Raw genomic sequence first — 12,182 nt, 5'->3', positions numbered from 1 at the left:
AGACAGAGGACGCAGATGATTGGTTTGCTACGGTCTCAGCAGTGCCGCCGCGTGGTGGCAAACGGGATGTCAGGACGTCGCCCTCAAGTAACAGTCAAACTTGAAGTAGCTTTTCAAAACATCACATCACGAGTTCATGAATCCCACCGTGCATGCGTGCGTGTGTGTGTGTGTGATCGTATTACATTTAAATTCTATCAAATGTAAGTGGAGTGTAAAAATATGAAGAGTAAGAGACGACCAGTGCAAAAACATGTAACAGTACAAAAGATACATTTATTTATTTTTTATTTGGTATTAATAAGTACGATCTTATTGTATCTTATCTCATCTTTCTTTTGGCACTACATGGAAGTTTTTACATGCATCTTCTGTGCTCATCTTACATCTCAAAATGCATTAGGCACAATTTAATATAGAGGCAGGGATTTTTTAATCTCTTAAAGCTTCACAGCATCTTAAATTAACAGCGTACTTATCATCTTGGGAATGTGTAATTAGTGTACTGAACGCTTATAGATGAATTTATGGTTCCGCCTATGATTTCAGGCCTGATACTTTTCAGCAGCACTATCCCTCGTTTGAACCATAAACTGCATTCAAAGTCTCCAGTCTATGGTTTGAACCTATACCCCAAAATATGATGTTGTCTGTTGGCCTTCTTCTTGACATGATCATGAAATACAGATCTAAGATGGACCTGTGCCATGAACTGCTGATGAGAAACTGCAGGAGCATCAAATTCTGTACATAATATTTCAAATGAGCAAATAAGCATCGGTAGCCAGTGTCCTAATGTTATTTATTGAGTTCCACTGACATGGTACAGAAAGAATCAAGAGTCTCAGACTTTAGTAATGCATAACAGTTGAATAAATTTCATGCCTGATAAATTAACAGTTCATTTCAGAAATCTGTCCACTCCTGGTTTTTTACATGCAGCGCGAGTATATAATTCAATGCTCTAAATCCTTGCACCATAGCTTTGATCGGTTATGACATTTCAGGAAAAATAAAATAAATCTTGTGCCATTTGCACCCCCCGGTGGTGCTTTTAGATGACCTATGCTGTAAGGCAGGCACCGTCCAGATGCATTGTTGCAGGTGACAGCGATGTTCACCTGTGCCGGAGTTGCTACAAATATGACAACAGACAACTCAAAAGAATGAGCTTATCTCCAGCCCTCGGTAACCCACGATCATGTGGTGCATACAAATGCATCCATAGTAAACACAAGGGGGAGCTACAGGTTTTAAAGCAAAAGATGAAATCAGATCTAAGTTCCTCTGGCAGTGAATGGTGTGAAGACTGCAGATTCAAGGGTGACACCCAACTGTCTACTAACATTAACTAATAACTCGGAACAAAATGTGCTAACACGTTTTCCCCCCACATCTCTTCTTACTCACAAAATTGTGCAAACGTTTTAGTGCAAGAATCTTTACATAAGGCCCAGGTGATGATCTTTGCATTGCCTTAAGTTTCAAAGTTTTAAAGCCTCCTTCACACATTGCATGCTTAGTCTTTAGGTCTAAACCATTGACATTAGACAGCAAGTTTAGCTGCTTTTAACATGATATTTCAATACGCTGCTTTAGTCAAATTTACAGTAGAGAAAATAATACAGTGTCATGACCCATAACTGTTTCACCTCCTACTTATGTCCTGATCGAGGTTGAATATAACCATATACATGGTTTGCTTTATCATAGCCTATTGTAACCTTGTAACCAACTCAAGAGGTGCAAAAACTCACTCATGCTGAGCATAATACTGCCTTAAACAAATTGCCATGTTGGTGTTTCACAGATGATTATCATTGTATTTGAATCATCACAGGTTATTCATCTTACAAGAGTGCAAAATAAACCCGGTAAAGTACAAATTAAAGGGAGATGTTTAAAAAGTATTGATGCTGATTAATGCTGAAATTGGAAATGAGAATGAGCATAATCATCCCGTATGTGGCTTTGATAAATTGTAAAAAGATACAATGTGTCTGATTCAGATATGTTGCACATAAATATTCTGCCCACTGCTGCTAAGATGATTTGATTCTCAGGATAAAGACAATCTGGATTCATGGTAAACACTATAGAGCTATGATGATGCATTTATTGACAAAAGGCAACATAAGCTACAGTGTCACGCCTTTTTTCCTGAGAGCAAAGGGGCTCTGATCCAGGATCTATGTCTTCACTGTGACTGATTTCAGATCAGCACCCCTTAAGGTTACACTGTGAACAGAGAATTTATAGCTGCTTCCTTGTCAGTAAAACCTGTTGCCCTTTGGTCATCAAGCCTGATATGACAACAAATAGAAACAAACATAAACAATAGATCATGCAACACTTCTCCTGGCTCTTAAAAACATAAGAACATGCTGTAAGACGAGTCAAACCCTTGGTTATTCATTCAGAAACTGTTCCTTGTATTCTCTTCTCCATTGCTACAGAGAACTCTATGCATTATCAGTCGTTTTTTCAGTTTAAGCAGTAATCAATGAGGCAAGAAACTCTGCTGCTGAATATTCGATTAAATTGCATTAGCTGTGAAAAAGTAGTTAAACCCTCTTTAACTGTATTAACTGAAGTTTGAAATATTATTTTTTTTAAACAAAAACTGGGCAAAGATTCACTTGATCTTACTTTGGTCTCATGAAAGCTTTGTTGCAGATTTAAATGCAGCAACTGATGCTCTTTTTCTCAGCTGCTGTGATCCTTTTCTGAATAGCCCTAGTTGTATTAAATCCTGTTTTGAGCATCAGCAGACAAACCATTATTTTTAAATAACCTTCAAAGATGTAATCCTTATTTGTTTGCTTTGAAGTCGAGGTGTGGCAGGCTGCAGATACAGGTGTGCTCACCCTCCACATATGATATGAAAATAAGAAGCTGTCTGAATAGAGGAGGGTGGGCAATGAAAGAGTTTTAAAAACAGAGAGGTATAAGATGCATGCCATGCAGATGGGATGTGTAATTCTGTTGTTGCTTTTAGAGAGGTTCCTCATTCCAGTGCCTCAGTCTTTAATCTTTTTGCTCTTTCAGCTGCACCTCCTTCACTTCTGCTCCTCAATTTCTCTTTTAACTTCCGCTACATAATGGTGATCTTTTCCATGAGCCACCTCCATGATGGCCACTGCCTGAAAACAGGAAAAAAAGAGAGTTTTAAAATGTGGAGAAACCTCTTCCATGACAACTGATCAAACAAAAAATGATATAGTTATATAAAACACTAACATAGTAAATTAAGTTCTCTGAATAGGTGGATCAAAGCTTGTACACAAGCTTCACTTGCCTGAAATATCAACTCGCCACCAATTAAAACACCAATGGAGCAGATGTAAATGAAATACCTTCTTTAGAGCTTTCACTCCCTGTGCCTTCTTTTCCAGGCCTAAATACAGACGTCCCAGCTTTAGATACATAGAGGCCACATTCAGCGAGTAGGCTGGGTAGTGCACACTGCAGAGAGAACACAATGCAAGCAGTGAATGTGAGAAGAAACTGGACACAATCTATAAATAGGGTCAGGTCCAAGGTGGTCCTGTGATAATTAAAAATACATTTTAGAAAAATAATTTCATCTTTTTAATCAATAAATTCATCGGCCTTCCTTATAAATAGCTCTACTGCTCAATAACTTTCAAATGTGCTAAAAACATTTCGCCATTATTTCTTAAACCCATATTTGACATCTCCTCTAAATCTGTTGGACTAAATGTTGAGAAACATTTTTTTTAAATAATCCTAAGACTTAATGATCTTAAGTTGTTTAGGAAAAACATCTTAATGTTCAGTTTTATATGAATGCTCGAGCGATAGTCCTAAGATGCAAGACTTTGTGGAAAATATGTTTCCTCAGTGGCACAGTCAGTGCGTCACATTTCATAGGGGGGAAAAAAGTTCCAGGATTCAAATTCAGAGGTGGGAGTCATATTTGCCAACAATGTAGCAATAGATGTATGCTGCTTGGAATATTATTTTTATTTTAGTGTTACAAAAGTTCAAACCCTGCGAAGCTGGGAGAACACAAAACTTGAAGAGATTAACCATTCACTGGAGTGGAAGTTGCTGAATGTGGTATTACACAAAGAAAAAATATGTTTGGCATTATCATGTTTAAGAATTCAGTGAAGCAACACACTTGTATAATTAATTTACTCATTAATAAATTAATGTCTGTACAATAAGAATCCTTTTATGGTTAAAAAACTGTTTTTGTACATACAAAATGTATAGCTTTAATCTAAGAAACAAAGTGAAGTTAAAAGAAATTATTAAAAGACTAAAACGTGATTTAAATTCTCATATTTTACAAGAAACTAACAGATGTCTAAGGAAAGATATCTGGTCCTTGAACAAGTGATATAACATTCTAAATCAACACTGGCAGCCAAATCAGCCACTTAAAATTTCTACAGGGATTTGTAATCTGTCTACATAACTGTTACTGTACAATTGATTGATCTATTGTAGCCGAACGACTGTGTCCCTGCTGTGGGTCAATGTACCTGTATGGTTGAATGATCTTTTCTCCATAGCTCATGGCTCCGTCCCAGTCCTGCATGTACAGACAGACGCCCATGGCTTGATACATCATGTGCAGCATGTAGACGTTGGTGTCTGCAAATATAGCTCCCATTTTCTCCTGGCTGAGTTCACACATCTCCAGCAGCTCGCTGGGGGGTGCCAGTGCGTCAAGGAGTAATAACAGAGAATAAAGCAAAAGAAGAGGAGGCATGGAAATGAACGGTGGTCATTATTTAGGAGTGAAGATAAAGCAACAGACAGAGTGAAACATTGAAAAGACAAAGATTACAAGGGGAAAACACAATTATAGTCAGAGGAAGAGGATATTCTTGTAGTGTTTGGCTCTTCTGAACTCCTCTATGACAGTCTTGGCATAATGGACCATGGACTGGATTTCCTCAGGCTCAGACGGAGAACTCAGCTTCAAGATTTCCATTTTTTCTTTGTCCTAAAGGGACATGAAAAGACAAGAATAAAGAAACCATTATTGGTAACATATCCTTCACAGGAAACACACATTGGTGATGGCAGCCGCTATGAACCTGCTGCATTTCCTACAGACAGGAGATTACTGAATCTCAGTAATGAGATTATTTCTTGTTTAATTCTATAAGATCACAGGTGAAAGGTTTTACCAAATCTATATTCCATATATAAAAAACCTTTTTCAAAAACTAAGAGAATATTTGAGATGCAGAAAAGAACAGCTGAAGGTACCTTAGACTTGCTGGTGCACTCAGTACACTGGCATGTGAAGAAGTAGGAATCCAGCAACCTCTCTTTTCTGTCCTCTGTTGGATAGAGCAGGTCTATGTAGCTGTTAAAGATCTATAGAGAGAGAGAGAGACAGGAAGTTAAATGGATGAGGAGATTTGTTTTGTTATACATATTCATTTTACATCAATCAAAATAAACATCGGTAATTTCTTTTAGCATATTTTTGCCAAACGATTCCTGCGTTTTCTTACCTCATCTCCAGGGTTTATTTCTTGAACAGCTCGGACCTCAGCCACTGTGCCTTTATACGTCACTATGACATTAGGGCTACAGCTGTGATTCATCAGTGCTACACTGGAAGGAAGAGAGAGAAGCACAAAGGGCCAAATCAATTATTAAGAAATCAGAAAAGTGATGACGACTGACTGGACTGTTGGGCAATAATCAAGCAAAGACTCGGACTACTTACTCAGGAAAAACAGCTGATCCCAGATGGGAAAGTTCTTCATCCTCTATAGTAAAGCCATTGCAATTAACCTGGAGAAACAAAGAAAAGGAGTGACTAAACGATGAGCCAGTCTGAGTTTACAGATGTGTCTGATTTCACTTCATAAGGTCCTTCATTAGTGGTCCAGGACGGATTTGCGTTCACACTTCTAAAAGAATTTGGACACATGTGGTCCAGACCACCTCCGAATGTGGTACCAGCCTCTGACGGATCAAATTAAAGAGCTTAATGCTGTTAAACAGACAAGGCCAGTGGGGGGGCTGTGATCCTTGCTTCAATGTGTGTAATGTGTGAGTACAGGATGGTAAGAGGATTGAGATCGTTATTAGATAGATGTGAAAGTTGTATTCAAATGGTTTCAGTCAGAGTAGTGTCGGGACAGTGGGTCTATGCATGTGCGTGTATGTTGCAACTAGAACATCCTTCAATAGACAAGGTCAACACCTGTCTGTGTGAACTCTAACACTCTCCTAACCAATCACTCAACTTTAATGAAACAAACCGAAGGAGTCAACAACAAGCATTCTGGAAGGCTCATGTGTAGAAAATGTTCTGTTCAGACTTCAGAGCAGAAAATTCACATTAAAATCTAGGGAAAAATCTTCTGTGCAGGTGACTCAGGCAGCATTGTCTGGGAATGACTGCATTACAGCAGCACAGTGCCAACTGCACTGTAAGTGCTCACAAAAGCTGTGATGGGAAAGAGGCATCTGTACATTTAGAAATAATTAAAGATACATACAAACAAAGTGGTTCCCTGTGTTACAGTTTGTTTGTCACCACAGTTCTTCAGTAACCTCATACATTGTGACTCTATAGAAACTACAAAACAAGACAAACATTCTTTTGTTCTGATTTCAAATTATTCGAGATAATATCAAACATTACCTGTGCAAAGAGCTCAGTGAGAGCCTGCTCATCTGGAAGATTACTGATGTGTTTGGAGTAAAAGTGATGCAGTGCTGCTATGTCTGTCTGGTTCAACTCATCCTTCTCACTGTCCATCTTATCTAAATCTGGAGGAGGCAATGCAAAGACCGAAAGACAAGGACAGAGGGACAAGTCAAAAACATGCCAGAACACCACAGAAAGACCACTTTGTGTCTAGAAGATTGTGTTTTCTTAGCATTTGCTTTTACAAATGAACATCTTAAAAATACTTTTAAAATATGCAAACCCTCTTGACAACAAAAGGAGCAGCTAAGTAAAAAAACATGTCACATAGCACATACTTATCTGTGAGCAAAAATTAAAAGATAATGACTAAAACATAGAAGTTGCCCACTGATCCAAAATATTATCAGTAAGAATTTGGTTGTAGTTTGTTACCACTACCATCGATGTCTACCACATACCTCAATGAAACAACCCCTCAGTGTAAAGTGTATAGTATGCAACTGCTACAGGCCATGTGTTATCATCAGTCACACACTCTCACTCTCACACAGACTGGTGGCAGCAGACAGCAGCTGGCCACTGGTTTGCCTTGTGTGGATGAGAGGCAGGTGTGAAGGTTAATTCTGTGACAATCCGCTGGTGACACACATGAGCCTTCAACAACCGCTCAGATTAAACGAAAATACCAACTGGAGCCGAGAAAACACTTAGTGGGTGCTGAGGTGGAACACCGTCTTGATTTTTTGTGTTTTTTGGCTAATGAATTAGTCGTAGTAGTAGTACTTTAAACAAAGTACAGGCTATTTACCTTGCTCAAGGGCACAGTGGGTGTAGTTGTTAGGGGAGTGATCATGAAAATACAGCATCCAGAAGCTTGGGATTTAAATCCCAGTGCTGCTGCAGATCATGTGAAATTAAATATACATGCTAATTTGTTCACACACTTACGGGCTTCAAACTCGCTGAGCAGCAGCAGCCTCTCTGAAGGGGTGCGCTCTGTTGTGACTCTCTGGAACAAGAAGAAAACATTTGGTTTACTCAGGATAGCAAAGATTAGAGCATTGGAGGATTTAATGTTGCTTTGTTTTAAATCTTAGAGTTTTCTTTTTAATTTATGTCATTTGAGTTTAAGTTTATGGATACTTATTTTAGTTAAGTTATGTTTGTTTACAGTTTCACAAACAGTAATGTAAGACCTAATGTTCTGATAATGCTTGTTGGATTAATACGGTACCAGACTTGTACACAGTTTTTATGATAAACCAAGTTGTGCCTTATGTCTTTGCCTCACTTATCTTTATTTCAATTATGCTGTAATAGCATCTCACATCTACTTCTCTGACTTTACTTGATTCTCATTCGCTGGTTATGTTAAACCTTTACATTTTGTTCACCATAAAATGGATGTTGAATAATTTCTTCCTGTTTCTTATTACTTTACCTGTTTCATGATAATTCTGGCCACCAGTCTGACAGTCTCTGACGGACACCAGCTCTCCCCATAGGCACACATGGCTACACACTCCAGCTTATGCATTGTCCAATCACCTCTCTGCATCAATACAAAGAGGAAGAGAGAAATAACCGCCCCGTGATTATCACAAGTAATTCTGTTCAACAGAAGAATACATGGAATGACAGAAAGTTGGAAGGGGAAAGAAAACAATATATAGAATGGCTGTAGAATAATTATACGATTGCAAAGTGTAAAACATTCACACACCCACGTCAAAAGTTATTTTTTTTACTGCAGTGCACAGAGTGTGATTTGTGCAATGAATCTAAAACTGGATAACGGGAATGAATCGTCATAGCTCCAACAGTGTGCCTGAGTGCTCTCTGGTCCAAGTTGCCAAAGTGGATCACAAGAACACCACGTGAATACTTTCCTGTCAGTTTACTCTGTGATGGTTTTTTGAAGAAAAAGTCTCATGTTTTGATGGAACAAAGAGCTCAAACTGACAAAAAATAAGTCAACTGCAAAAAAGTCCAACTGGAAAAGACAAAGACAGATGTTTTTAGGACAAGTGTTCTGTAGTTATTATTTAATTGAGTGACTCTTACCTGACAGTCCACATTGCAGTAGAAGGCCTGCTTACATTTGCCACACTTAAAAAGGTCTTCTCTCCTGTAATAAGATGAAGACACAACATGTTTGTTTGCTACAACCATCAGAATGAGATCAGTTTTGACGTTTTTACAAGAATTCAAATGTATGAGCTGAGAACAAAAAACATTTTATAAACAGGAGGTCGCTCAATTGTGTTATACCTCCTAGTTGTGCTTACAGAATGCACAAGATTGTTGATATATTTTTGAACTTTTGACAAACTGTGATCGATGGATATTATAATGCGTTCATTGATATTGTTTTATTGCGCAGCCCTAAGACAATACACACAATGTTGGACTGAGCGACTGACTGAAAGTCGGAAATGTAAACACACACCACTAGTGCACACAAGCACCTCTGGCCTTCTCATCTCCTGGCTCCTCCTCTCTTGGGACAAATGGACACCTATATTTAGCACCCTAACCTTTTACTGCTCCACCAACCTCAACTTGTGTAGGAGGCATGTGTGTGGCAGAGAACTTCATTTAACTCCAACATGTGTGTTAAAGTGCCTCCATATCATCTCCACACCCATACTGGTGCAAGCATGGGACAGACATTTCAATGTTGTGATGATCTTCTCATGGCAGATAAATCAAAGAAACGAAGGATCATGGAGGCTGAGGGGGGGGGAGTAACTATTGACCACCTGCCATGCTGTCAGCAAATGTCATAATAATATAAGTCAAGTGCTCCCTTAACAGCTTGTAAGCATCAGCATCATGCTAAATATGTTATTGGCTCAATGAGTCTACAGGAGAGCAGCGTTTTATTTTGCATGTCTGGCTTTGAAGCATCATATAAGTTGATGTGGTTGTATTCTGTGAGTTCAGTAAAGTTGGCAAGACATTCACAGATTCGGACTTCCCGGATCAATAAGTCTTAAGCGAAACGTAGTTAAAGCACAAACGCTGCATAATTCCCACCATAGTAATGTGGGCAACGAGCTACAGGCCAGTTTTCATCAATATGACTCGTCCTCCGTGATGGACACATAACATGGGTGTCTAAGTACAGCTTGCTGAGAAACGAGTGCGCAGGGACCGTCTACAAAGTGCAACACCGAAAAGAGATATTACAAAAATATTCCATCCCTCACTGTAATACTGTATATTCTTCTCACCAAAATCATGTCACAGGTCCAGCGAGTCCTGCTGACTATGCTACACTAAAAAGTTTTAAAAAATGTCATTTATCATAATTTTTGGAAATATTTTTTATGAAGATTATTCAATAGCTTCACTGTAATACTGTACATTTTCACCAAAATCACATCTTAGGTCCAGGGAGTCCTGCTGGCTTTGCTACAGTACTAAGTTTAGGAAAAAGTGATTGAGCATAATTTGGGGAAATATTTATAATGAATATTATTCAATAACTTCGGTCTAATACTGTATATTGTCCCCAAAATCATGTCACAGATCCAGGGTCTCCTGCTGGCTATGCTATAGTACTAAATTTGGGGAAATGTGGCTTTATATAATGTTGGGAAATATTAAATATGAATATTATTCAATAACTTCGGTCTTATACTGAATATTCTGTGCTCGTCTGACAGTGTGAACTCAGGGGAGCTGCCTCGCCGCACTGACCCGGGTCAGGTCTGCAGCAGCCCGGCGGGTGTCCGGAGGTTTGACGGCTAACCTAGCTAGGTGATCAGGTTAGCCAGGTTAGCTGTGGACACGCCGCCCCCTTCCTCCCCCTTCCTCCCGCTGTCTCCCACAACCAGCTCGTAGCTACACGTCCCGGAGGTGTGCTCGCTTGTTCCCCGGGTCCCCAGCCGCGTCAGAGGGCTGTTACCTGCTGAAGCACAGGTCGCAGTGCGCCCCCCTCTCGTTCACTGTCAGCACGGAGGAGTACGAGGGGCAGGCGAACACCAGCTCCCCCACCGCGAAGTGCCTCAGCGCCTGCAGGCCTCGGCCCTTGTCCGGGCTCACGAACCGCTCCATGCCCTCGATCCCTTCGTTCTTCATGGCTCCGCCGGTGTGAGGCTCCTCGTTTGCGACACAACCTCCGAGCACCAGCAGCGACGTGAGCCGAGCTCCCTGATCCCTGTCAGCCTGAGCCGCTTCTTCCTCCCCGCCGCTGTGAGTGGGTCCGGTGTGGCCCCACCGCCCCCTGCTGGAGAGGCGACAAAACAGACATGCATGTGCCAGCACACTTATAGTAACATTATAAAACATTTTATTTATACATCACCTTTCACATATGAAATGTAGCTCAAAGTGCTTTACAATCAAATCAAATACATCAAATAAGATAGATCAATAAGGGTTTCATTGCCAACACCTTAGCAATGACACAAAGACTTAGGATTAAAAAAAGAAGGTACATTACATGTCATTTGCCTGACGCTTTTGTCCAAAGTGACTTACAATTAGTTCACTTATCATTTATGAGGGGCCATTTAGGGGTGCAGTATCTTGCCAAGGACACTTCGGCATACAGATGGGGAAGAGTGGGGATTGAACCGGCAATCTTCCTGTTGGAAAACGACCACTCTACCCCCTAAGCCGTACTGCCCCCTAACCTTATTTGTATTGACGAAAACATCTTCCAAGTCTCTATCACCCTCAAAAAAAAGTTATTCAAGAACATCTCCTTCACCTATATGCTATTAACCAGTGGTGTATAAAGTACTTGAAAGCCATAGTTGAGTAAAAGTACAGATATCTTACTTGAAAGTGACTCCGGTAAAAGTAAAAGTCACCCGTCAGAAAATGACTTGAGTAGAAGTCTTAGAATTGTTCATATTAAATGTACTTAAGTATCAAAAGTATCTGGTGGTGAAATGTACTTAAGTATCAAAAGTACAAGTACAAGTACCAAAATTAAAAATGTTAAGTGCCTAATGTAGGCCTATACAGACACAAAACAACCCAAAATTGTTCTCTTCAGGATTTATTTCAACTGACTGAAAAACACTATATCTATAATGTTTAATTTTACAAATTTTGAACCTGAGATGCTGAGGTTAAAATAGTATAGGACAAGTGCATCTGAACTTCTAGAGACAACGAATCAACACAACAGAATAAACAAGTGCCTCTTGAGTCTACCTAAGAACACTAATAGACAAAAGAATAACCACTAAAAAACTCTGTAAATATAACTTAACATGGACCTTTCATCAGTAGCAGGAGTGATACACAATGCCACTTATGATAACTCAGCAAAGGGAAACTAGGCACACAAAACAAGATAGTTTCTCTTTTGTTAACAGCCTGGACAGTGCAGTACAGAGAAGAAAAAATCACTGGACACAGTTTGGTTTTGCTGCCAAATTTCAGACTGAACAAGGAAATAAATAATTGAAGACCAATGTTTTTTTGAATGCTAAATTACATCTACAAAATACATCCAATTGAATATCCTAAGGCGCAAATTTGTTTACAGTCTTTTGTTGACTTTATT

General features: G+C 39.4%; 1 protein-coding gene across 1 annotated transcript; it reads right to left on the bottom strand.

Moving 5' to 3' along the window:
• Positions 1-785: 785 nt before the first annotated feature.
• Positions 786-10,838, bottom strand: smyd2a (SET and MYND domain containing 2a). Its single transcript, XM_061067840.1, has 12 exons — positions 10,569-10,838; positions 8,720-8,783; positions 8,097-8,207; positions 7,604-7,664; positions 6,647-6,774; positions 5,720-5,787; positions 5,502-5,604; positions 5,251-5,361; positions 4,861-4,981; positions 4,515-4,689; positions 3,357-3,465; positions 786-3,143 (listed from the first exon to the last, which is right to left on the bottom strand). The coding sequence occupies exons 1-12, from the start codon at positions 10,739-10,741 to the stop codon at positions 3,060-3,062; spliced, it is 1,308 nt and encodes a 435-aa protein (XP_060923823.1). The 5' UTR covers positions 10,742-10,838; the 3' UTR covers positions 786-3,059.
• Between the last annotated feature and the right edge of the window lie 1,344 nt (positions 10,839-12,182).

This window comes from Limanda limanda, chromosome 3, assembly GCF_963576545.1.
Source record: "Limanda limanda chromosome 3, fLimLim1.1, whole genome shotgun sequence".
NCBI lineage: Eukaryota > Metazoa > Chordata > Actinopteri > Pleuronectiformes > Pleuronectidae > Limanda > Limanda limanda.
This window is presented reverse-complemented; position numbering and strand designations above follow the sequence as displayed.

Coding starts and splice junctions, on each gene's coding strand:
- smyd2a (XM_061067840.1), bottom strand. CDS start 10,741: ATGAAGAACGAAGGGATCGAGGGCATGGAGCGGTTCGTGAGCCCGGAC. Junction 7,665..8,096: donor CCAGAATTATCATGAAACAG/GTAAAGTAATAA, acceptor TTCTTGTTCCAG/AGAGTCACAACAGAGCGCAC. Junction 4,690..4,860: donor AAGAGCCAAACACTACAAGA/ATATCCTCTTCC, acceptor ACGCACTGGCAC/CCCCCAGCGAGCTGCTGGAG.